The sequence below is a fragment of the Physella acuta genome, unplaced genomic scaffold (genome assembly GCF_028476545.2).
Source record: "Physella acuta isolate Inbredline_101_S28 unplaced genomic scaffold, ASM2847654v3 ptg001837l, whole genome shotgun sequence".
NCBI classification, from domain to species: domain Eukaryota; kingdom Metazoa; phylum Mollusca; class Gastropoda; family Physidae; genus Physella; species Physella acuta.
In genome coordinates this window covers 232,883-258,918 of record NW_026733346.1, presented here as the reverse complement: position 1 = coordinate 258,918, position 26,036 = coordinate 232,883, and the positions used below count along the sequence as shown (strand labels likewise).

Genomic DNA, 26,036 nt, shown 5'->3' with positions numbered 1-26,036 from the left:
CTATAATAAACACTCAGAAATTAAACAAATAGCGCTGTAAATTACACCTGTCCGTATCTTTCAAGCTTTGGGCCGCCTTTAGGGACACTAGCCCAAAGTCGACCTAGTTTGATGACGAGCTCTCCACTCTTGGTCTGTGAAAGAAAATCAGTTTTGTACGCTATTATTAAAGTATATCTACAGAGTTACAGAGCCAGACTAGGGTATTGTGTCACTGCCGTCAACAGGTAGATATGGCACAGGACGACTTCACAGAGTTCTGTGGAAATAGTTCAATATTTGTAAGTAGATTCTCGGGTAATTAACAGATATAGATTTAAGTTGCCCAACTGAAGATACGTAAGATACTTCTGGTGTTGAGTTCTTTATTTTGGTTTTGCATCAACATTTCTTGTTTTCTCTTTTAAATAGCGCGATAACCTGATTTATTCACGCGGTATGTCGGTATGTTATATTATAAGTATAAGACTATAAAAGCTAGAATTTATAAGCGGTAAGTGAGAGTATGCATGCCCTGTAATCTATGAATGAACTTAATGATTAATGAACGTTTTAAGATGAGAAAATCTGTTATTTATTAATAATTAAAAATTAGGCCCCTATGCATTTTATTAAAGATTAAAGTAGTATTACAATTAGCCACTATATCTCTATATTTATAGTATTTATAGGGACTATAACTATAGTTTACCTAATTATTATATAATTAATTAGACCTAATAATTAGTAATATTGGCCCATTAGGCCTAATCAATAATTAATATTAATTAATAATTAGGCCTACTGTGAAGATGATTTTTTTTTTAGAAATGCAAAATTTAATAAATGCACATTATTGTAATAGGCCTACAATATTTAATTTAATTTCATAAAGGCAGTTTGTTGTGGGTTTAGCCTCTACCCCCAAACCCCACTGTAGTTTATAGTCCTCATAATACTTTGGTAGATTTTGAATGACTAAGAATGTATAATCTGCAAAAGGATAGGCCTGTATTATATATGTATGTATATATATATATATATATATATATATATATATATATATATATATATATATATATATATATATATATATATATATATATATATATATATATATATATATATATATATATAGGCCCTATATATAATAAATATGAATATATAAACATAGGCTCACAAAAAATGATAGTTGTTATTTGGCCTAAAACACTTAGGTACTTTTAAACATTAGGGGCCTATGTAACAGGAAAACATAATCTCTTGTGAAAAAAAGTTTATTTTATGTTTATTAGTTATGGCTTGTCAAACAAGAGAAAAGAAAAAGATCTTTCCTCTTGGTTGATTGTTACAGTTTATGTAAGCTAAGACTGACACTGCAAGCACTGTAACAGTGACACTGCAAAAATTCAGTGCTTTCAATGTTACATATATTCCATGGTCTGTGACAGCACCTTCTGGGTCAAAGTACTGAACTGGTATTAGAGTTATCTGGGTTATGTAAGGCTAATTTTTCTCTTGTACAATCTTTTAAAAGATTATTGTTTTAAGAGACTGAATAAAACCATTCTGTAAAAAAGATTACTTGTGGAATTATATTACACTTCACACTTTATTATTATGATGTTTTAGCCACAGTTTGTCGAATAATTCAACTAATGAATATCCAAAAAATTATATTTGAATAGACATTAAAATAATAGTTTACATAATGTATGATTTATTTTAGTGATCTAACTTTAAAAATTGTATTTAGATCCTGTTTTACTTTGGGAAATTCTACATACAACTGTAATGATCACAGTTTATTACATCATCATAAGATAACATTTATATCAAGTAGATTATTGTAATACTATAATAAAACTATATGTATAGCTTATCTTGAAGTGTCTTGAAGGAGTTTAAAACATAAAAAACTCATTTTTTTAAAAAGATTTATCAAAGCTATAAATCCCTATCAGTGTTTAACAACTTTTATTTAAAATGTAATTGATTTAAAAATAACCAGTGTAATCTGTAATAGATGTAACTTTAAAGATGACATCATTAAAGTCAGTCAAGTGTGTCAGATTTGTAGTTTATCTCTGTTTGATAACATTTTCAGGCTGGGCTTGATAAAGTATTGATACTCCAAATTAGATATTACAAATGTGATAAATGCTGCTTTCACCTTTAAGTAGACATTTATAGCAGACTTTTTAAGTTTTAGATATATAAAATTTGAAGATTAAGGGGGTGATCACACCTTTTATGTTTTTTTACAAAGCTGTTAAAATGTTATTCTTACAGTAATTATCTCTAGCATAGCTTACATTTTTCAAGACGCCAAAAAACAAAACAAAAAAATAATGCTAGTAATGTAGTAGCATGAACTACATTTAAAAACCATCAATAAAGATTAATATAAAGAGTCTATTAATTAAAAATCAAAATTGTATTGTTTTAAATTACACTTAAATTAAAGAACATTTTAAATTTATAAATTATAATATTATGTAACGTTTTAAACCTTATTGTAGCAGAAATGAAAACTAAGAGTTTAAAATAAAAAAAATTTATAGTTAGTAGCTAATGGTTTATATATATTGTGATCATTGTTATTCAACTCTTAAACTATCTGACTTTTTTCTCTGGGAAGTGGGGGTGGACACTAGTAAAAGTATATATTTTCTATATAAATTCTATTTCATGGGGGGGGAGGGGGCGTAGACATGCTTTGAGGAAGCAATGACCCCCCCCCCCCTCACCCACAAGCAATACCTGAAAGAAACATCATCTTTTTTCATTCGTGCTCAAGACACACAGGATGGATGAAGTAGAGTTCATCTTTTTCAAAGACCTTGGCATATGAAGGGGTAATGTAGTCAGCAATATGCCCAGCCACCATTGTTTTCCCTAGAGTGAGTTAAGTGCTCAATCAGAGCTGGGTTGATTTAGGGATGTTTTACGGATTTGAACCTGGATTTCAACTGAACACTTTTGGGTTAGCAGACTAGCTCTCTACTGTTAGACCAATCCGTAACATTATCATTATTATGATGAAAATTAATTGAGACTATTTGCTGTTTACAAATAAATGAGAACCAAAAGAAAACAATTTGCTTTCTTTTTTTCCCCTTAATTCATTAAATTAAGTCTTTTAATTTCTAAAGATCAGTTTGTAGGTGTGTAATTTCTATTTAAAAACCATAACAGAAAATATTCAAAATACCTAACATACTTATTTCTGGTTTAGTATATAAGGGAATATCAAAATCTTACCTTACAGGACTCTTTATACACTTGCCACTGCTTCCATTACTTTAAATTTTTTTACTCTAGGATTTGGACCTCCTGCTGAACAACACCTGGCCAGAATTCACACTATGCTTCAGGAACACCCTGATAGTATGGGTGCCTTGTGGCTTTGTCTGGGTTTGTCTCCCCTTCTATCTTGTCTATCTCTGCTGCTACGCAGATGGTTTCAGGATACGGGTCAATAAACTCAACCTATCCAAAACTGTAAGTTTTGTTTTATATGTATGGAAAATTTCACTTTTACCTGTTTAAATAGTTTTACCGTGTTACAAGTAAGACCTATTAAATTTGATTTCTTTTATTTTTTAAATCAATGGTTTTAAAAATTATAGAATGAATAGCCTACATTTGTTAATAAATATGTTGTTGTAGTAAAACAGATAGTTTAGAAATTTTATTTTCCAACTCTGACCAAGTATTTTTCTCTTCAGATTCTCAGCTTTCTTCTGTGTATAGTCTCAGTGATTGACACTGTGAAGGTGGAGTCAGATCCACGCAGCCAATCAGATTCGATTCCTGATGTTGTGTATTTGACTGGAGGCATCAAGGCAGCCACATATGTACATATCTGTTTCACTTTGCATTTGTTGATTTAATAACTATTGTTTTTGGGCTTTTTTTTTTGGTCTAAGTTAATAGAAAGCAAAAAATTACAGTATTTATCTATGATTTAAAATACTATTCGTTGTAAGTAAAAAATAAATTTCTGTTTTATATTTCCAGTTGTTGACAGTAATTCTGATACAGGTAGAAAGAATTAAAGGTATAATTACCTCTGGTGTCTTGTGGATATTCTGGTTTGTAACTGTCATAGGAAATATTATCCCATTCTACACTAAAATTAAGTTAAAGGTAAGTCTGAATACAACTTCTTAAATTTCATTTTTTAGTTTATTCAATAACGGTAACAACAGTACAAGTTACTACCCACTCTATAACCACTGTCTCATAATCAGTGGACATTAATTGAACAAATATAACGTTAATCTGTCTAGTCTCTGTGTTCATTCTATAAGAATTAAAACTATATTAAATATTTCATTTAAACATTAATAAAACACAACTTCATTTAAAATATATCTAAAAGAGCTCATCCAGTAATAAACTCCATATTTGTTTTCAGGAGTATGACAGCCACCTGTTCACATTTTCTATATTTTATGTCTACTACACATTGCTACTGGTACAGTTTATTTTGTCAAGTTTCTCTGACAAGTTGTCTCGTGGGGGCTACCAGTATTTGGGAGAGGTAAGTTCTTATGTTGTTTATATAGAATTTTTTATATCTAGATTACCATATAGTTTTTGCTATACATCAATCAAATAAATTAATAGGTAAACTCTACATTGTCTATTTCTATATACACCACTCAGTCTGTTGATTTCTGTTTTCAGAGACCATCACCAGAAGTCTCAGCTTCTTTTCCAAACAGACTTTCATTCTGGTGGATAAATGGGTAATTATTTTATTTTTTACTTAAGAAAGCATTTCATCAATGTTTTTTATAAACCCCATTTGTTTTTCCAGAGTTTTTTTTAATGTTCAGGCTTCAACATTTTGTTTATTACAAAAATGTGTTTGTTTAGATTTCTGTTCTAAAAATGTGCAAGAGTATCTGCAAAGCTATTTTATGTTTTTTTAAAACAAACAAGTAATTAAAAAAAGTCTAGTGACAATTTTAGCGCAATTTCCTTGTGTTATCTAAAAATAGCTCTGTCGTAGCGTAAATCAAGAGCAGGGTTAGTAAAACCATTGGTTAGTTATTAAAACGTTTTTTATTAATTTTTTTTTCAGTATTTTACATGTTTTATTTACAATAGAGTAACATGACTAAAAACCATTGCGCGCCCAGCTACCGAACGTGACATCGCAGCCATTGAACGTGATGGCGCAGCTATTGAACGTGATGATGCGTGTGGTGTGGTTGCATAAAATGCCTACTAATTCGGTCAAAATTTTTATTAATTAAAAAAAAAATTTGTGACCAAACGAAAGGATATTTTTGAAAACTTTCTTCGGCAATATTGTTCTAAATTATGGCAGGAATCGATTGGTACATGTTTCAAGTCGCTAAGTTGTCTGGTTGCCGAGATATGGGCCAAAAACTGCATTTTTTCGAGGTTTTTTGGCTTTTCCGGGAAATCCATGAAAGAAACCCGGAATTTTTATGGCCTATGTTCATCCTCGTAACTTGCTTAACATAATTGCTTTTGGAACTAGTCCTCGATATTGCTTCGTTGAGGAGGAGATACGACTTAAAGCTGCGGACACACATCCATCCATCCATTCATCCATCCATCCATTCCCAGAAAAGACGAGTTAATAAACGCAATTCTCCAGAATGGAAATTGCGCTAAAAATGGTTTTAAAAAACCTAATCTATTTAAAATATCTTTTCAACAGTCTGGTCATGCGAGCATATCGTAAAGGGCTAAAAGAAGATGACTTGTTTGAATTGCACCCAAGAGATAAAGGAGAAAGAGTTGTCCCACAGTTTGAGAATGCCTGGCAGAAAGAGTTGGTCAGTGCTAGAAAAAAGAAACGGTGAGTAACTGGTTTTACTTTTTTTATCATTAAAGCTACATGGGTTGTAGATCCCTGCACAAGCCAAACTTGCTGGTGCTAGTTGAAACTTAAAATACAATTGAAAAGCCAAAATAGAAACAGCTGACATAACTTAACTGACATAATGTTACTGTCCATACCAGGAAACGAGATGATCTAGTTTTGTAGGTTGTGTTTGATCCCCACACTACACGAATATTTTCCTGTAGAAAGTAAAAATCAGCCACATAATGTGCTGCTTATAAATTTTAATATATTTTAAATGGACTATCACTTCCTCAAAATTCAGTTCCTTTTTTTTTCATAAATACTTATTTTGAAGTGGTAAGTTCAAAATAATTCTGACAAATATAACAAAGCCATAAAAATATTTACCATTAATATTTCAGTGCACAAGAAGAGAAGGAAAGAAGAGAAAGAGGTATTGCATCCTTCTACAGAAGTGACGAGGGAAACAGTGTAAAGATAGAAACAAATGAGAAAACTCCATTGATTCGTAATGGTAATGCATCAACAACCACGGCTAAGGATGATAAAAAAGAAAATAAAGATCTTTTACCTGCTTCTTTACTTAAGGTATGAAAACAAAATATGGTATTAAATGTTGGTAAAATAGCAGAGTGCTTAGGCGTCTACACAGTCTTTTTTTCTTTTTGGTTCTCGGACAAGTCAATAGGATATCCCTAAGATCACCCACCTATGATGGGTACCTATCTTAAGTTAGTGAAAATAAAGATTGCTGTTTTTAGACCTGACCAAACTTTCCCTTCATATGCTGAGGTAATTGAACAGAAATAATTGAACTTTAGCTGCTATGCTTACAAGCCAGGGCTGAAAGGGTATTTTTACTATATTTTTTTTTTTTGCTTTATTTCATTAGAAGTTGAAATCACTAATAAGTAAAAAGCTCTTTTAACATTTTTGTTACCTATTTTTCTAGGTGCTAGCCAAAACTTATGGCCTAGACTTGCTTTTGGCCCATTTCAACAAGTTTATTTATGACCTCTTACAGTTTGTTAGTCCCTTGCTACTCAGGTAATGACTAAGATTTAATTACTTTTCACAATTGTTTGTTTGTTTTTAAATTATTTTTTTTAAGTTAAGAATATTTTTTTAGTTTAAAAATGACTAGAGATAACATTCAAACAAAATTTCTGTCCAGTGAGTTGATTGATTACACCAGTAACAAACAAAAACATCAGGAGAACAACCAAGAGTGGAAAGGTTATGTTTACGCCTGCTCTTTCTTTGTTGTCTCCATGATGGGCTCCATCATGTTCAACCAGAACTTCCACATTGGGATGTCTCTAGGGATGAGGATCAAAGCTGCTCTCATAGCTGCTGTTTACAAGAAGGTTTAGACTTTTTAACATCTTACAAATCATTGAGTGGTTGAATGTTTTTAATGTTATTTATGCTGCTAGCTCATTTACAAAATATTTATTGTAGGCTACTTCATACCTTGTGATAAAATTAGTGCACCTCTTTAGTCTATGTTTCTATCATTATACAATATTTCTGTATGAAATTAATTGGCTGTCTCATACAAGACTTGTGTTTAATATAAATTGGCTTTTTTCATACATTGACATTTCCATTTTAAAATGTAATAGGTGTGTAAGTTGTTATAATCATTTATTGACATTATTACCTAAGATTATTTTTGGCATTTTACTGCGAACCAACCCCACCCCTCCCCCTTTCAACCAGTTTCTCAAGTGTTTTACATTTCAACATATTTTTCCTTCTGCGTGTAGAGTCTGACAGTAAGCAATGAAGCCAAGAAGGAAACAACAGTTGGGGAAATAGTCAACCTGATGTCTGTAGACTGTCAGAGGATGCAGGATGTTACAGGGTACCTGTGGATGCTTTGGTCAGCTCCATTACAGGTCAGTTTTTAAATGTTTTTGTATACATCTTATGTTAACCAGAAAAATGTGCAACAGAAAACTGTGCACAAAAATTGTGGGCATGGTAATTTGTTTTAAATTGATCAAATAGAGACTTTATTTTAGAGACTTTAGGAAATAATGACCACATGTTGATTGTATCATAGTATAACATTTTTCTATGAAATCTGACAAAATTAAAGTGTATTAGTCTAAATAGTTTGTATTTGTACATTTTTCTCTTTGCACATTTATCTGGAAACCAATTTTACCTCATTAATATATGGGGTGAGGCCACATTTTTGATCGTCAAAAATGTTTTTCTATAGTACTAAATAAGCTCTGTAGATATAACAATATTAAGGGTATGGTTGCATTTTTTATCAACACAATTTGTTTTCCTGTAAACCAGATAACACTAGCCCTGTACATGTTATGGGATGGGATGGGCGTGGCTACAGTTTTTGATTGACACAAAATGTTTTTCTCTAACCCAGATAACACTAGCCCTGTACATGATGTGGGATGTGATGGGTGTGGCCTTAATTTTTGATTGACATGAACTTTTGTGTTTCCAATAACCCAGATAACACTAGCCCTGTACATGTTATGGGATGTGATGGGCGTGGCTACACTGGCAGGTCTAGGTGTGATGATTCTACTGATGCCAATCAACGGTCTCATAGCCATGAAACAAAGGAAATATCAAATCAGTCAGATGAAGTTCAGAGACCAGAGAATAAAACTCATGAGCGAGGTCCTTAGTGGAATCAAGGTTAGCGATCTATATTTGTTAATGTATTATTTGTTTAAACGGCCAATGTGAAAAAAAGCCTTTGTGCCTACAATTGTAACCGTTGTTTGAATAAATTTGAATAAATTTGAATTTGAATAAATTTGAATTTGAAATAAATCTTTGTTTTTAATATTTTCATTTTAAGATATACTGTTTTCAAAACTATAAAAAAATATTATTTTGTCTTCATATGAATGTTAGCTTTCAGTAAAGCTTACTCTAGGAGGATATCTTGTTTTATTCAATTGAAAACAATAATTTTAAAGCTGTGCACCTTGAAATAAATTTTAGATTGGTTTTTTTTTTGTTCTCATAATTAATCTCATATGATATGTCCATTACAAGAACTAAGCATAGAATTGATATAAAAATATATTTTGAAATTTTTTTTTTATTCCAAGTGTATGAAGTTATTTTGTCATTTGTTACTTTTACATTTCAGGTGCTAAAACTGTATGCTTGGGAGCCATCTTTCCAGGAAAAAGTTGAAGAAATAAGGGGAAAAGAGCTGATTCTGTTGAAGAAAACAGCCTACTTGAATGCTTTCTCTACATTCTGCTGGACATGTGCACCCTTTATGGTAAGATTATTTTATTTAGAAGTAATATTTTTTAATAACAACTTATTTATTTTTAAAAATAAACTGTGTTTTGAATTTCACCACAATTTTTTATATATGTTCATTTTGTCATATACTTCCTTCAGTATCATTTCAGCATTACTATTGTTACATTTCATTAACCTTGTTAGTTAATCTTATTGAATTTAACCTCATTTTTTTTTATATTTTCGGTCATTTTGTTATATACTTCCTTCATTATGTGTTCAGCTTTAACTGTTGTTGCATTTCATTAAATTAACCTCAATTTGGAATTATATTTGTATTTATGGTCATTTTGTCTACCTTTTGTTTATGTATAAGAGCAGGATTAATTTTGTTTTCCATTTTTCCACAGGTAACCTTGGCAACCTTTGCCACCTATGTTCAGGTGTCTGACTCCCACTACCTGGATGCTAACAAAGCATTTGTTGCTCTGTCGTTGTTCAACATTCTGAGGTTCCCCATTAATTTACTACCAATGATGGTCTCATTCATTGTACAGGTACATATCAATTCTTTCTGATTTTAGGTTCACATTTTCTTTGCTTTAATTCTGTATCAATATGCTGGCTACATAATTTTTTATTAAATGTGGTCAGTGTCACATTATTTGGAATATTAAAAGTATTGTGTCGTTTATATTATACTAAATATTTTTTAATTATCCCTATAGGCCATGGTATCACTTAAAAGAATAGGAAAATTTCTGAGACAAGATGATTTAGAAGCTGATAGTGTACAATATAACTCAAGTGCTGGTATGTTGTTACATTTATCATTAATTGATTAGTGGAATAGGATAGCCTACAGTTGTTTTAACTTTTTCTGTTCTTATTCTACAGAACATGCTATAAAAATACACAAAGGAACATTTACTTGGGACAAAACCCATGCTACTCCAACTCTAAATAAGTATGTAGAAACATTTTTTTTTGTATTATCTTGTGATTAGAATGGGATTATTTTACTACACCAAGCTTTAACAAGCCCTAAAAAAATAATATTGTAACAACATGAATTATTTGTTGTTGTGGGTTAGTTTTCACACAGGAATACAAGCAATAGTGGCAACTTCAAATGATGACTTTATTTACACTATATACAGTGAGAATGATAAATCCATAGTTATTCATGGTAAATCCATATTAGAAGATACTCAACAAGTACAGTCACAGTCACGACGCCAAGTCATGGAGACATCTTACATTCACTGCCACAGTTCAAGTCCCAAGTCCTAGCACACAACACCCGTTCACCTTTTGCTCTCCCTTTTATTCTCTCCCCTTACGTACATGAGCGATCTCACCCAAAAGCATGGGAAAATACATGACGATCGCTCAGACAGTCCTTCCGCTAGCCAGGTACTCTTCATTCATGCAAAACACAATATAATAAAGATACATAATAATACAGTCTGTGACACGTTCCCCCCTTCGAATAAAATTTTGTGTAACAAAATTTATAAATACAATATTAGTAGGGCAGGATCATGTGCCAGACAACAAAAAATTGTGTACAACTCAAAGTAGAGTAAAATATATTCATTTTAGACTAAGCACTTGTAGTCATAAATTTATAGTGCATACAAATACAACAGTATGTAGTGACTATATCAGTGATAATTAAAATATGTCAGTGTTTTGAACAAAAACTTTAAATGTACAAGCATTATATGTAATATTTAATGCATCAATATACATTCACATAGGAGAAAAAAACATTTCAATTACCCAGTAACTGTAAAAAAACTACATCAGTTGGGATAAATAATATACCAAAACATAATACATAGTTGAAATTATCAAAGACTTAATTCAACTCATAATTTAAATACTTATATCCTATGTGGTAAAAAAAAAAACTTCCTTATCATCAAGGTATGTTATTACCACGCATGAGTAATATACTTTGTTGTCTCCCCTAGTCGACCCATTTCAGTCATATCTAGGTCACAACACAACATTCTTGCCTTTCACAGGTATCGACTAATACAATTCATCATTGAGACTTCCGTCTTATTGTTATGCGGAATAAATAGTCTCTAACTTTTACTTTATACATTATTCCCTGTTAATTAATAGTATAGAATAGGTTTAACATAATACAGTTTACATTCTTTAGATATAGTACACAATTAATGTTTACTCAAACACATTATTTGATATTTATATATTACAGTTACAGACTGTATAATATTAATAAACTGTCAATTGATAATTTAATCTTAGCATCCTTGTTTAACTCTATAGCATGAGTAATCGTTCTCGTGCAGTTGACGATGACCTGTATGCCATCTCTCCCTCAAATTGTAGCTTTTAGCTGTGCTACCATAATCGTTTCCTAGATTTCGTGTAACTTGTGTTACTTCATTTGTTTTAATATTCTCCTCTGGTTTCTGAACAACGTCAGTAGTTATCTTGCTTTGTGTACATTCGTTTGGTTCATCAACCAACTCAATATAAATATTATGGCATTGCTTTGGCCTCTCATAATATGTGTTGCGTCGGTAACTTCCATTAGTATACCTATTCACACTTTTGTTATTCTGATTTGAACTTGATACAATATTCCTTAAATTACTGTATTTCTCACATGACTTTCTGTGTACATAATTGTTTCTTCTCTGATTTGCCAACCTATGCCAACATTGATTTTGGTAATGACCTGTTTTTCCGCAGTAAAAACATCTAGATTTTGGCTTCTTATAAACATGGTGACTGTATTCATAGTTGGCTAAATTTCTTTTTCTTTCATTCTGTGCATTAATGACATTAATGACATTCTTATTAACATGTTGACTGTATTCATAGTTTGCTAAATTTCTTTTACTTTCATTCTGTGCATTAATGACATTATAGTTTCTAGTTACTGTTTCATCTTTCTTAACTTCCTTGTGCTTCTTTATTGATTCTAATTTACACATAAATTTCTGTGTTAATTTCTCCATTTCTTTGTTAAATTTATTCTTGAGTTCTAGTATATCTTCTTTATAGTTTGATTCCAATTTTTGAAGTAAATCTTCAATAGGTACGTTCTCTTCATTGTGGCTTATTAAGTTCACTGATTCATTAATCATCATTAGTTTATCATGATTCCTGCCATTCTCCGATGGACTTATTAAATCATCACTGCCATTCACTGATGGACCTGTTTCTTGTTGATTGCCATTCTCTGATGGACTTGTTTCTTGTTGACTGCCATTCTCTGATGGACTTACGATACAACTTTCAATAATATTCTCGTGTACCTGCGTATCATTCAATAAAGAGTCAATCTTAAGACATTCTAAATGTATCTGTCGCCTTTAAATCATTAGTAAGTTCACCCTCTGTTTTATCCTTGAGTTTCAATTCTTCCTGGACTATGTTACTTAGTTCTTCATTCCAAAGTTTGCCAATATTTACTTCTTCAAGTTCTGCCTGTTGACTTTCTAATTTTGGTTCATGTGTGTATGTAGCATCTCTTAATCTATCACGCATTATTTCTATCTCATCATCTAATTCTCTAATTACTTCTTCATGAACTAGTCAGGGTTGTTCTGTTTCTTTGTCTAATGCTTCTTTTTCTTCTTCTCTGTCTTGTTCAAGTCGATTGGTTGCCCAGGCTATCTTCTTCTTCATCTTTTTAATGCCTAGATCCCTCGCCATTTCCATATATTCTTCTAGTCTTGACATCTTGACCATCGGAATGTCGAGCTCCTTCATTAGCTCTTTAAAATATGTACGACTTGACATTTTGATCTGTTTTCTATTTATGACATAAAATATAAATTCATTAGTTAACAATAGGTAAGTGTTAATTAATTTACCAATACCCTTTCTTGTATTCTGGCTTTGTTCAGTTGATTACAGACATCTGGTAATCCAAGAAAAGTTCATAGTACATATATACGTCCAAAAATAGTTCACTTTGTTGATTCCAAAAAGTTGAAAAAAATTCAAAATAGTTCTAGTAGCCAGTTACAGAGTAGAAATTTGTCCAGTTTTAGATAAGACATCTTTAGGAACAGTTTACAATTAATAAACTAGATCTGCTAATCCACAGTAGAAAAACTTGAACAGCTAATCCATATAGAAAAAACTTGAACAGCTAAATCCAGATAGAAAAAACACACATTTGTAGGTGTAACAGTAATCTGTTACAGACGATAATAATCCGACATTGGTAAGACAATGTCGAAAATAATGTGATAATAATTATCACGTTGATTACTTGACTTGACTGTAGATAACTATTTATAATTTCATGTACTTGCTTGATATACCAGCATTGATCACTGGCATACAGTGGAAGACCACTTCAAAAACGTTGAAAACTGCTTACAATAATAATGTGACAATTCTTTGATCACTTGTGGTAACACTGTAACTTCGTTGAAGATTTCTGACTTCAATCTAATCCATCAATGTAACAACATCATTGTAACAACTTGAGTATACGTCCACTTCAGCCAACAAAAAAGTAACAAATGTTGACCATCTCTGACAATAATGTATCAGCTTCTTCAATCACCTGACTCCAATGTATCAACACGTCTGATAATAATGTAGAAACACTTCTTCAATTGCTTCTGACAATGTAACAGTAGTAGTAGACGCTCACAATGTAGCAACTGTTGTTGCCCCCACTTCTGACACCATATGTAACAACATGAATTCTTTGTTGTTGTGGGTTAGTTTTCACACAGGAATACAAGCAATAGTGGCAACTTCAAATGATGACTTTATTTACACTATATACAGTGAGAATGATAAATCCATAGTTATTCATGGTAAATCCATATTAGAAGATACTCAACAAGTACAGTCACAGTCACGACTCCAAGTCATGGAGACATCTTACATTCACTGCCACAGTTCAAGTCCCAAGTCCTAGCACACAACACCCGTTCACCTTTTGCTCTCCCTTTTATTCTCTCCCCTTACGTACATGAGCGATCTCACCCAAAAGCATGGGAAAATACATGACGATCGCTCAGACAGTCCTTCCGCTAGCCAGGTACTCTTCATTCATGCAAAACACAATATAATAAAGATACATAATAATACAGTCTGTGACAAATATAAATATTAAAAGTTTAAAATAAAATGATAGTTAAACATGATTTAACAAAAGGAAATTGATTAAAAAAATGTATTGCAATCTTTATTTAGACAGACTGAACAATGAACCCAGCTACATTTAGAAACTCTGTGGTATGTTTGAAAGTTATTTTACTTGTACTCTTTTCAGCATAAACCTCTCTATACCTGATGGTCAGTTGATAGCTGTTGTTGGTCAAGTTGGTGCTGGGAAATCATCACTTATTTCAGCCATTTTGGGAGAGATGGAGAAACTGCAAGGAGAAGTAACTGTGAAGGTATTAAAAATACTTTTAATTATCTGATAATGGTCTCCTATTAATTAGTTTAATCAAAAACTAAATTTCCAGAGATTTGAACAATATTTACTTACTTTGATTAAACTTTTAACCCTGTGACTTCCAGTCCAGCATAGCCTATGTACCCCAACAAGCTTGGATCCAGAATGCCACACTCAAGAAAAATGTTCTCTTTGGTAAAGACGAGGACCACAAGGTCTATGATGAAGTACTGGAGGCCTGTGCCCTCAAACCTGACCTGGAGATTTTACCTGGGGGAGACTTGACAGAGATTGGTGAAAAGGCAGGAAACCTACAGAAAATTTGTATTATATTTAGTGCTGAGTTGCATTAATATTTTTTTTTCTTTTCTTTGAAAATCAGACTTTACCTACTTTCTTTATCAGATGATACAAAATGTATTTTTATACTTTTGCATGATCAAAATGGCAGCTGGATTTTAGCATAAAAAAGAAAATCAAAATAATTCAACCAACTTAGGCTAAAATAAAATTTTCAACTGATCTTTAAACAGGGCATCAACTTGAGTGGTGGCCAAAAACAGCGTGTCTCAATGGCCCGAGCTGTCTACAGTGATGCAGATATTTATTTGTTAGATGACCCTTTGAGTGCTGTTGACTCACATGTTGGAAAACATATTTTTGAAAAGGTCATTTCATCAAACAATGGCTTGTTGAAAAATAAGGTATACACTGCTTTTTTTTTTACTGTTCTAGTTCAATACTGAAATATGGAATTATTAAAATAATAAGATTAATGTACTATTACTTAGAGTTCACTATGGTTTTTCATTTTTAGACACATTCTAGTGACACATGGTGCTCACTTTAAAAAATTGTGTACGTATGTGAATTGATTACACAATGGGTTAAATTTAAAAAATAGTGTACATACTTGCATCAATGGCACAGATTTCATTTTGTAAAATTGTGTAGCTTGTGTTCTGTTGACACAGATTTACTTTTAAAACTTCTGTAGACATATGTACTGTAACACTTTTAAAACTTTTATAGACTCGTATACTGGCGACAAAGATTTACTATTTAAACTTCTGTAGACGCATGTACTGTGACACTTTTTAAACTTTTATAGACTCGTGTACTGGTGACACATGGAGTTCACTGGTTACCTCAAGTGGACAAGATTGTCGTCATGACAGATGGCAGAATCTCTGAGGTCGGGTCATATGAACAGCTGTTGTCACATGACGGGCCGTTTGCTCAGTTTTTGAAGACTTACCTCACACAGGAGGTGAACGATGAGGAGGCTGATGATCCAGAGAGTAAGTGGCTCTATGTGTGTCATCTAAAAATGTCACATGACTTTGTTGACATTTACTGCAGACTACAAGACTACATAGGGATGGTGTGGCCTATCGGTAGAATGCTAGATGCCAACTCAAATGTCAAGAGTTTGCATCCGGGTTCAAAATCAGTGGAATGTCCCTGAGCCCACCCAGCTCTGGTGGGCATCTAATTCTCATTAGGGAAAGTAAAGGCAGCTGGACATAGTGGTGACCACACTATTATCGTCATATGTGGAGATCACAAAAACAGGTGAACTCTACTTCACCTGCCCCTTGGAGCGTCAGGTTTGAAAAGGGAACTTTTTTTTTTTGCTTTTTCAAGACTAGCATTCTTTCAAAAAGGAGGGCAATCAGAAAAAGTTACATATAAAAAGATTTTACTTGAATACCTACAGTAAAATATGTGGAACAGATGCAAATTTAATTTAACTGAAAGAAAAAAGTTGTGATTAGCTTTTACTGGTTACATAACTTCATTGTTAGACATGGTCACCTATTCATCATACCCCATCTTGGATCTGAATATGCGTTAAAATCCGCTCTGTATTTCTCTTACAGATTACTGCTTTTAGTTCAATAATATTATGTGTAGTTATTACATCAACATTATTTCAGTTGCCGCCATCAAAGCACAAATCCTTGATAAAGTTGAAACTGTTACATCTGATGGTTTGACCTCTGGAGATGAAAAAACAAGAAGGTGATTTGTTTCGTTAGTTTAATTTCTGTAAGGATAGTTTTTCAGCATTACAATTTTTATTCTCCTGAATTGCATATTTTTACGTCTTGTATTGCAAATCTTTTCATTCTGTACAAATATGAAAACAAAGAATATTAAAAATGAAATAAAATCATAGAATCTAGAATTTTAACAAATTTACTCTTAATGTTAAAAATGTTTATTTTGAGATTAATAAATGTGTATTAGTTCACACTCTAGACTTAAAAAAAAAGTTTCTAATATTTTAACCCTTTCTCAAACATTTGAAGAAACTATTTGCTATTATAAAGTTAGCCTTCCATTCTCCATAAAAGGATATTTTTCAAGAAAAAATTTTCAAATGTTTTGACCGCCTTCCATTTTAAAGCAATGCATTTTTGCTTCTGTAAAATCTGCTTACAATTGTATAAAAAATTTCAAGCTTAATGTCTGCCTTCCATTTTCCAGCAGTCCACGAAAACTGTCCAGGCAGATCAGTAAACACTTGACCAGCTCACATAAAGAAAAAGATGTGAAGGAAGTGGTCAAGACAGACACAAAGAAATCTAAACCTGGAACAGAACTCACTGAGGAAGAAAAGACAGAAACAGGAAAGGTAAATAATGCTGTCTGCTGTTTTTGTAATAAATGTTATTTTATTTAAAACTATATCTAACTTAAGTATTACTTCTTTTATTTTGCATTGGACACAAAGTGAAAAAAAAGCTGGTTCATGAATTTAGACATTCGTGATATAATATGAAATGTGTCAATTTTTCAACAATTATGAAATTCCCAAAGAATGACTCTGGGTATTTTGACATGAGAGTCACAAATGACTTATTTTACTGGCTTTACTAAAGTAATTACCTTGGCATGTCACCCATACTTGTTCCCTTATCCCAACACTACCAAGCAATAAAAATCACCTTCACAAATCCCTATTTTTGTTCCCTCATCCCAACACTACCAAGCAATAAAAATCACCTTCACAAATCCCTATTTTTGTTCTCTTATCCAAACACAAAACAAAAGTAATTGTCTTTACATATTCTCTTTCCCTTATCCCAATACAACCAAGTAACAGAAATCACCTTCATCTAATCACCTATTTTTGTTTCCCAACAGGTCAGGTACTCTGTTTTCTTGGTGTACTTCAAGGCTATTGGCTATGCTGCCACCATTTTCTTCTTCACATTTTTTGCTGGCTACCAAGCGGTCAATGTTTACTCCAGTATCTGGTTGTCAGAGTGGACAGCAGACGACATCCTGACCAACAGATCACTGTCCAACACTAGCCAGTACCAGGATAGAAATGACTTGTATCTGGGTGTTTATGGTGCACTGGGAGCTGGACAAGGTCAGTTCTTCAGCTAAGCAATTCTTGTTTTAATTTTTTTTTTTTTTTGTAAAGCAAAACAACTTTCACCTCAGTGCTTTTATTTTATATATGAATACTTAAAAAAAAAAATTAAATAGAGTCATACAGTTTGTGCTATAATTAGATTAGATACTTAATGGCTTGTTTCAGAATTTATTTATTTTTTACATTTTCTTATAACTTGTGATAAAGGTGTAAATTGTGGGTTGACAAAGATGAATGATTAAAAGAATAACTGTATGACAGAAAAATCAACTCCATTATAAGTGTGGAAGTATTTGTGTGTGTTAGGAGGCACATACTAGAGTTAGTGCTGGCATGTGCTAGGGCGGGAATGTGCTAGTGCAGGCATATGCTAAGTTTGGTGCATGCTACTAAATTTTATAGTTTACTAAAATATATTGTTTGGCGTGAATTTTTTTCATCATATTTAAAATTAAATGCTTCTCATATGTACAATATTAGACAAATACCATTTAAATTTCTTTGCAGCGATTCTCATCCTGTTCTACTCCATCATCGCCTCCATCCGCATGGTGCGCGCTGCCGGATCCCTTCACAACGGCATGCTGGGAAATGTCCTGCGATCTCCCATGTCCTTCTTTGACACCACTCCCTCAGGTCGAGTGGTGAACAGGTTCTCTGGTGATGTCGAGACAGTGGACAACACCCTGCCCCAGCTCTTCAGGAGCTGGATGAACACCTTCTTTGGTACCATCAGCACCATCATCGTTGTCAGCTACAGCACACCCATTTTCATGGTGGTCATTCTGCCTGTTGGAATACTGTACTATCTTGTTCAGGTAGTGTCATATTAGTTCAGCTTGTAACTTTGTTAATTTGAACTAATTAAAAACTGCTTGATTGATTGGTATAGTTGTTTAAATTTGACATTCATTTACTGAAGTTGCATGACTTATAAAATCTTGACATATTTTAACATTCAAAGTTTTTTAATAAATTAAAATATTTTAATCGAGAGTCTTCCTTCTAAAATTTGCATCCGTTTTAAATTTACAAGTACAATGTAAATTTGAAATTCATCTATGATTATATTGAAAATTTTGTAATTTAAAAAAAAAATGTAATTTTTAAAAAATAAATCAGTTTCATTTGCTATTAAAAAGTACATTTAAAGTTGTTCATCCAGATACTACAAAGAATGTTAAGCATGATAGGGCTAAATCAATTGTATTTTTCATTCTTTGTAGAGCATAATACATTAAACATTTAATTTAATAATTTAATAATTTAATGATATGGAATTTTATTAAAAATGTATTGGTCTTGTAAAGTTTAATTTTATAACAATAATAACCCAAACTAATAACAACATTCTGTGTGCTCTAGAGGTTCTACATCCCAACATCCAGACAGTTAAAACGTATTGAGTCCACCACAAGATCCCCCATCTTCACCCACTTCAGTGAGACCATCACTGGGGCAGCTTCTATCAGGTAGTCACATTTACTTGTAAATATTTTATTTATGGTTGTCAATTTTACCTAACATTTTACATACATTTGCTAGTTAAATTTATTTTTGTTTATTGTTTTTAAATATTTCTAAGAAACTATATTAGCTGGATTTATTAAAAAATAATTTCATATTTGGAGCAATGTGAATTTAAATCAAAATGTTTTAGTGAATTAAAATGTTATTCTTTTTAACCAACATTCTAGAGCTTATAAAGCCACAACAAGATTTAAAGAGGAGTCACAGAAAAGAGTGGATAAAAATCTGGTCTTCTACTTTGGTGGGATTGCATCCAACAGGTCAGCTACAGTGATATCTTTCTTCACATGATCCATAATTTATTTTGTACTTCATTTCAAAATTTTAAAAAAAGGCGGTGAATTCCACTAGACTTTCTTGAATACACTTATTTAACACTAAGGGGATGGCAACTCTGGATATAGACATGATTTTTAATCCTTTTTTAATGATTTAAACATAATAGAATCTCGTAGAAAAACGAACAGCAAACTTTTGTATAATAGTGCAGAATACTAGTACTTTATAAATTTATTTGTGTTTTTTTAAGAAATCAGAAATAGTGTAAAGTACTACTTACCGGTAAACCTAAATTTTTCCAAATAAACCTAAATTTTTTTTGGAAAAACATTGTAAACTAAAATTTATTTCAAGTGATTTATTTCCCCAGATGGCTGGCTACTAGGCTGGAGTTCCTTGGTAACATTGTGGTGCTGGCTGCTGCTATGTTTGCTGTGGTCTCAGAAGATATCAGTGCTAGTTTGGTGGGACTCTCTGTCTCTTATGCTCTGCAGGTAATGAAGTTTGTTGTTACCTGCCACACAAGTCTAAGATCACTTAAAGTTGATTTTAAAAGTTTCAAAACATTGCTTGTGAAGTCTATCAGTTGTTGGTTGTTATTTAAATGCACGCTATTTTCTACTGTTTAAATGAATGTAGCATTGATTTCCCCTTTAGTTTTCTGTAGTAAAAATATTTTTGTCACAGGTTACTGGTGGGTTGAACTGGATGGTGAGAATGACCTCTGACCTAGAAACAAACATTGTAGCTGTGGAAAGGATCAAAGAATACACAGAGACTCCATCAGAGGTTAGACATTTTAAATCTGTTTTTTTATAATTATATTTACAGTATTGACTTCTGACGTCTGACATTTTAAAAATTAATTTTCTGACTTGTTATAAAATATTGGTGTTTCCTTTTTTTTTAAGTCAATTTATTTTTAAAATTAACATTAATTTTTATTGATTTTTTAATTCAAATTATTCTAAATTTTATCGGCTTAGAAAACTCAAGGTGGAAAGTAATTTTATTTTAAATGAGTAAATTTATTTTAAAAAATGTGATTATTTAACATGATTTGGTGATGTAGGCCCTATTTTCTGTAATCAGTATTTTTGCCAACAAAACAAAATTTGAAATCAATGTGAAATATTTTCTGTTTTAACTTGTCTCCTTTTTGTAATGGAGTTAAAAAGACAACAAACTAGCCTTAGCTAGATCATGCTGACATTCAAAAGTATAAACATTTACCACTACAGAGAGAGATATATATAAAGCACAAGTAAATGGATAGCCTTGGTTAATTAACAGCCTATCACAGTATGGTCTGTTTAGTATATCATATTATTTGTCAAAAGAAATATAGGTTGTAGTCAACACATTTTTTTTAAGTTAACTGTCTACATGTGAAATTTTATATTGATTTTTAAAATATGAAATTTCGTTATTTTTTTATCCTTTGTTTTAATATTTTACACTAAATAAGACTCCTTAGAGGATTGTACAAAAACACATTTTTGGCCCTTGTCAACAATAATGTTGAGTCCTTTTCAGCCAACTGAGCCAATGCAATTAAAAGTTGATCTTTTACTTAAGACTTCAGGTGGTTGTCACTGAGCAACTTAAAATTTCCGACATCAATTTTAAAAATTTTAACACAAATAATGTGATTATTTTCATTTATTGACTGCAGGCTGCTTGGATTAACCCATTTAGGCGGCCACTGGCCAGTTGGCCCCAAGAAGGTGCAGTTAGTTTTATCAACTACAAGACCAGGTACCGACCTGGTTTAGATTTGGTGTTGAAAGGTCTTAGCTGTGAGATCAAGGGTGGCGAAAAGGTATAAGCTTTTCTTCTGTTTTTATTTCTTTTTGTATTCCTATTTTTTCTAAAGATGGTTTTGACTTGTTTTATAACATGCTTTTTTTTTGTAGATAAGATATAGCTTGTCCTGAGTTTGTTTTTCTGAATTTGCAATTGGCACCTTAGTTTAACACTTTAAATCTTATTTCTGTGGAACATATAATTGTTTACATTTTAAGTAGGCTTTATTTAAAAAAAAAAAATGACCATTAACATGTTGTCAGTAAATAAATTCTACAAATTTTTGTAGGTGGGTATTGTTGGCAGAACAGGAGCTGGAAAATCTTCAATGACAGTTGCGTTGTTCCGCTTGATTGAAGCTGCCAGTGGTAGCATTGTGATAGACAACACCAGCATTAGTGACATAGGGCTGCATGACCTCAGGTCAAAGATCACCATTTTACCACAGGTTTGCTACCTTTTATTTTTTTTAACAATAAATAACCAAAAATATTTTACAAAAGTGTCATGAAAAAACTTGAACAAACAACTAAATGTTTTTTTTGCATAGACCTTTGTTTGAATTAAAAAAAACAAAGAGAAGCTTATAGAATTTTGTGTGATATTTATTTCATGTTAGGAGCCTGCTACATTAATTGAAAATTAAAAGAATGATTTATGAAAAATTAATTATTTTTGTAATTATTTTACCCATCAATGATCCAGTATTATTTTCTTTTTATTTCAATTATGTGAATATCCAACAAAAATGAATGATTTGTACCATAAACCCAACAAGCCCCAATACTATTTTCTCCTTATATCAATCATGTGACTGCCCTACTGACATTAACATTTTGTACTCTTCAACCCTCGCAGGATCCTGTCTTATTTTCTGGCACACTGCGCATGAACCTTGACCCCTTTGATTCCTACTCTGATGCCATGATATGGCAAGCTCTTGAACACGCTCACCTGAAAACATTTGTGGAGGAAGTTCCAGGTGGATTGTCTTATGAATGTGGAGAAGGGGGGCAAAACTTAAGGTCAGTGAAAACAAAAGGCTTAGAACTTGTGATTATTTTTTTAAAAGATGATTAAATATTTTGATCTTTGCTTCTAGTAAGCACATTGCTTTAAACATGAAATTTTTGTCCATTTTGTTTTTAATTTTTAGACTAAACTCTTTGAGTCATAACTATATGCTAAATATTATAGCAGCACGTTTAGAAATTAGCATTTAGAATATTTTGGTTTTCATCACTCGTCCATGCCCTTAAGTAAAGTTTGTTTAAGTTTAATGAGGTGAATATTGAGTTAGTTAACGTAATATTTCAAATTACCAAAGGTGAGTGCTGGATTAATAGAAAAGACTAGCCAACAGTAAAGTAGTGAGAACCCTCCAATAAAGCCATGAAATGCTAACCAGAAAGTCATAAGATCAAATAGAAGGGTTAAAACCATAGGACATCTCTGAGACCCAGCTCTTGCATGTACCTGCCATTAGTAGCGGGCAGTAAAGGTAGTGAGACACTGTAGGCCTAACGACCACTCTTTCCCTTTGTATGCCAAGGTCACAGTAAAAGATGAACTCTGCTTCTTCAGCCCATCAGGTCTGAAAGCATGCTTTACAGTAGTAGAAGGATACTTATGAAAGTAGTTTTAAAAATTTTCTTTGACATATTTGCAATGTACATGTTTTATTCTTGTAAAAGTTGCTATATTTAATTTTATTTTAGAAATCCAATGTATCTTACACTATTTCTAGTATGTCTGATATTGTTTCAGCACATTAAAAGCTTGAATCATCTTGTTTTAAAAGTACTATATTATAATATAATCAGTTTCTTCAGATTGAAATTAAAAACAAAGACAACATTTATCTCCTGGAACGTTCTATAATAATTTGTAAAAAAAAAAATTTAATTAAATGATATTTTTTTTCAGTGTGGGCCAAAGGCAGCTTGTTTGTCTAGCCAGATCTCTACTTCGTAAAACCAAAATTTTAGTGCTGGATGAAGCTACTGCAGCTGTTGATATGGAAACTGATGACCTTATACAGAAGACAATTAGGACAGAGTTCAAGGACTGCACTGTGCTTACCATTGCCCACAGACTCAACACTATCATGGACTATGACAGGTTAGTAGTCTATTAATTTTTATTAAGATCATGGATTAAGAAAAATAATCTATTCTAATCCATTTTCATTGTAAAGCTTGCCATAAAGTAACATTAAATATTAACTTTGCAGTTCTTATAAAATTTTAAGTCTAATTTAGAAATTTTCTTTTTGGGGATAAAACAAAAGGATTTAAAACTATTTAATGAATTTGACTAAATCATATTTTGTGTAATTAAAATCATAGCTTTAGTAATAATCTCGGCACTATTTATGCTTTGTGAACTGTTTGCTTAATTATTGATTGTGAACTGTTTTTTAAATTATTGATTTTAAATTGTTTCTTAAATTGTGATAGTAAACTTTTATGTTTCTCATTGTGAACTGTTTATTAAATTATTGATTGTGACTGATAAATTAATGATTGCAAAATTTTTGTTATTGCCAGGATCATGGTGCTAGACCAAGGTGAGATAAAAGAAATGGATTCACCAGCCAACCTGCTAGAGAACAAAAGTTCTTTGTTTTATGGAATGGCTAAAGATGCCAATCTTGTTTAATTGTATACAGGGTATAGGAAATGTTCATCATTTTAAGAAATGCATAATATCCATATTATTATCTTTTTGTTGTGAACCCAATGTTTTAGAACTTGGTAAGTTTTCCCAAATTGCTCAATAATAATTATTTTTTAAAATATATTTTACATTTTGAAATATATTTCTAAAACCACAAATAATGTACTTACAGATATTTCTTACCTCATGAACCATACATAAATTACATATTGATATTTCTGATTAAATTTGTCCTCAAATTAACAGATTAACAGTCAAATATGTGACTTGATGTGTCACCTACATTGGTATAAAGCCACATAATAATTTATAATAATCATTTTTTACATGTAGAAATCAATTTTAGTATTGCCCAGAGCTGCTATAATTTTTTTAAAATTATTTTTATACAAAAATTCTACTTAAATTTTTTAAAATGGTAAATTTTTATTTGATTTTTATAATAAATCCAGAAATATATCATATATATATATATATTTATACATATTTATTTAAAATTTACTAGGTCTATACATCATAGTTTATTAAGTTCAACATACAATTCCATATTAATTTTTAAATAAAAAATGTCAATTATGTATACCTGTATATTTTGTTGTAAATATAAATCTTGATCACTATGAAAGTATTATCAAAACATTTGCACATTTTATTTATCACTTTTATACTGTTTGTGTACTAAATTGTGTACTTATATTTTATTTTTAGAATACTGTGACCACAATTTTCATTTATGTAAAATAATGTATTATTGTTAACACAGAAGCAGCCATTAAAAAAAAATTCAAGTTATATAGCCATAAGTCAGCGTTTGCTCAATGCAATGCAATTTGAAAACTTTAATGGTGAAATTTTGGCTGGTTTTGTAGGAAAACAGCAGATTAATATATTTTTCATCATTACTGTAAAATGGTTGCTAAAGTAGGCTACTTTGTTTCTTAGGTTCACACATTCATTAACTAACACCATTTTATGTCCATTTGAATTTTTTTTTTAAATTTAAAGTAACCTAAGTGATTGTTATCATAAAAGGACAGTAATAAAAAGCTTGTGTTTGATAAAGAAAGTTTTGCTACTGTAGTACTGTAGTTATGCAGGGTCTTATCTTATTGTAGCCTGGGATCAAGTTAGTGAGGAAATAGCAGAATGGTATGATATGATGCATCAACACCGAATGTGGTTGTCCGAAACTTATTGTTACGAGTTTATCATTATATGGGGTGAACCTCAAAACATTAGTTAAGTTCAACGCCAAATGCAGTGGTCCTCAACACATCGGTTAAAGTCCAACAAACAAAGTAGTTGTCTTCAACATATCGATAGGAGTTCAACACCGAAAGTGGCTGTTCCCAACATATTGTTACGAGTTTATCATTATATGGGGTGAACCTCAAAACATTAGTTGAGTTCAACACCAAATACAGTAGTCCTCAACACATCGGTTAAAGTCCAACAAACAAAGTAGTTATCTTCAACATATCGATAGGAGTTCAACACCGAAAGTTGTGGTTCCAACATATTGTTACGAGTTTATCATTATATGGGGTGAACCTCAAAACATTAGTTGAGTTCAAAACCAAATACAGTGGTCCTCAACACATCGGTTAAAGTCCAACAAAAAAAGCAGCTGTCTTCAACATATCGATAGGAGTTCAACACCGAAAGTGGTGGTCCTCAACAAGTTCAACACCGAAAGTGGTGGTCCTCAACAAGTTCAACACCGAAAGTGGTGGTCCTCAACAAGTTCAACACCGAAAGCGGTGGCCCTCAACACATCGATAGGAGTTCAACACCGAAAGCGGTGGTCCTCAACACATCGAGTGGAGTTCAACACCAAAAGCGGTGGTCCTCAACGAGTT

General features: G+C 31.9%; 1 protein-coding gene across 1 annotated transcript; it reads left to right on the top strand.

The window, feature by feature from the left end:
- Positions 1 to 122: 122 nt before the first annotated feature.
- LOC131930754 (multidrug resistance-associated protein 1) lies at positions 123 to 24,755 on the top strand. The gene is made up of 33 exons (XM_059287355.1): positions 123 to 281; positions 3,304 to 3,483; positions 3,711 to 3,839; positions 4,003 to 4,131; positions 4,403 to 4,528; positions 4,675 to 4,736; positions 5,684 to 5,824; positions 6,235 to 6,421; positions 6,786 to 6,880; positions 7,008 to 7,200; positions 7,603 to 7,734; positions 8,321 to 8,509; positions 8,973 to 9,110; positions 9,487 to 9,633; positions 9,805 to 9,889; positions 9,974 to 10,043; positions 14,364 to 14,490; positions 14,618 to 14,794; positions 15,026 to 15,196; positions 15,604 to 15,793; positions 16,433 to 16,517; positions 16,986 to 17,133; positions 17,646 to 17,877; positions 18,391 to 18,701; positions 19,249 to 19,355; positions 19,581 to 19,673; positions 20,063 to 20,186; positions 20,380 to 20,481; positions 21,368 to 21,514; positions 21,788 to 21,946; positions 22,357 to 22,523; positions 23,425 to 23,619; positions 24,048 to 24,755. Exons 1-33 carry the CDS (start codon positions 234 to 236, stop codon positions 24,157 to 24,159), a joined length of 4,698 nt encoding a protein of 1,565 aa, XP_059143338.1. The 5' UTR covers positions 123 to 233; the 3' UTR covers positions 24,160 to 24,755.
- Positions 24,756 to 26,036: the final 1,281 nt, after the last annotated feature.

Excerpts from the sequence above, each read along its gene's own strand:
- LOC131930754 (XM_059287355.1), top strand. The coding sequence starts at position 234 with ATGGCACAGGACGACTTCACAGAGTTCTGTGGAAATAGTTCAATATTT. Across the intron at positions 6,881-7,007 it reads GTTAGTCCCTTGCTACTCAG|TGAGTTGATTGATTACACCA; the intron begins GTAATGACTAAG and ends ATTTCTGTCCAG. Across the intron at positions 20,187-20,379 it reads CTGTCTCTTATGCTCTGCAG|GTTACTGGTGGGTTGAACTG; the intron begins GTAATGAAGTTT and ends TTTTTGTCACAG.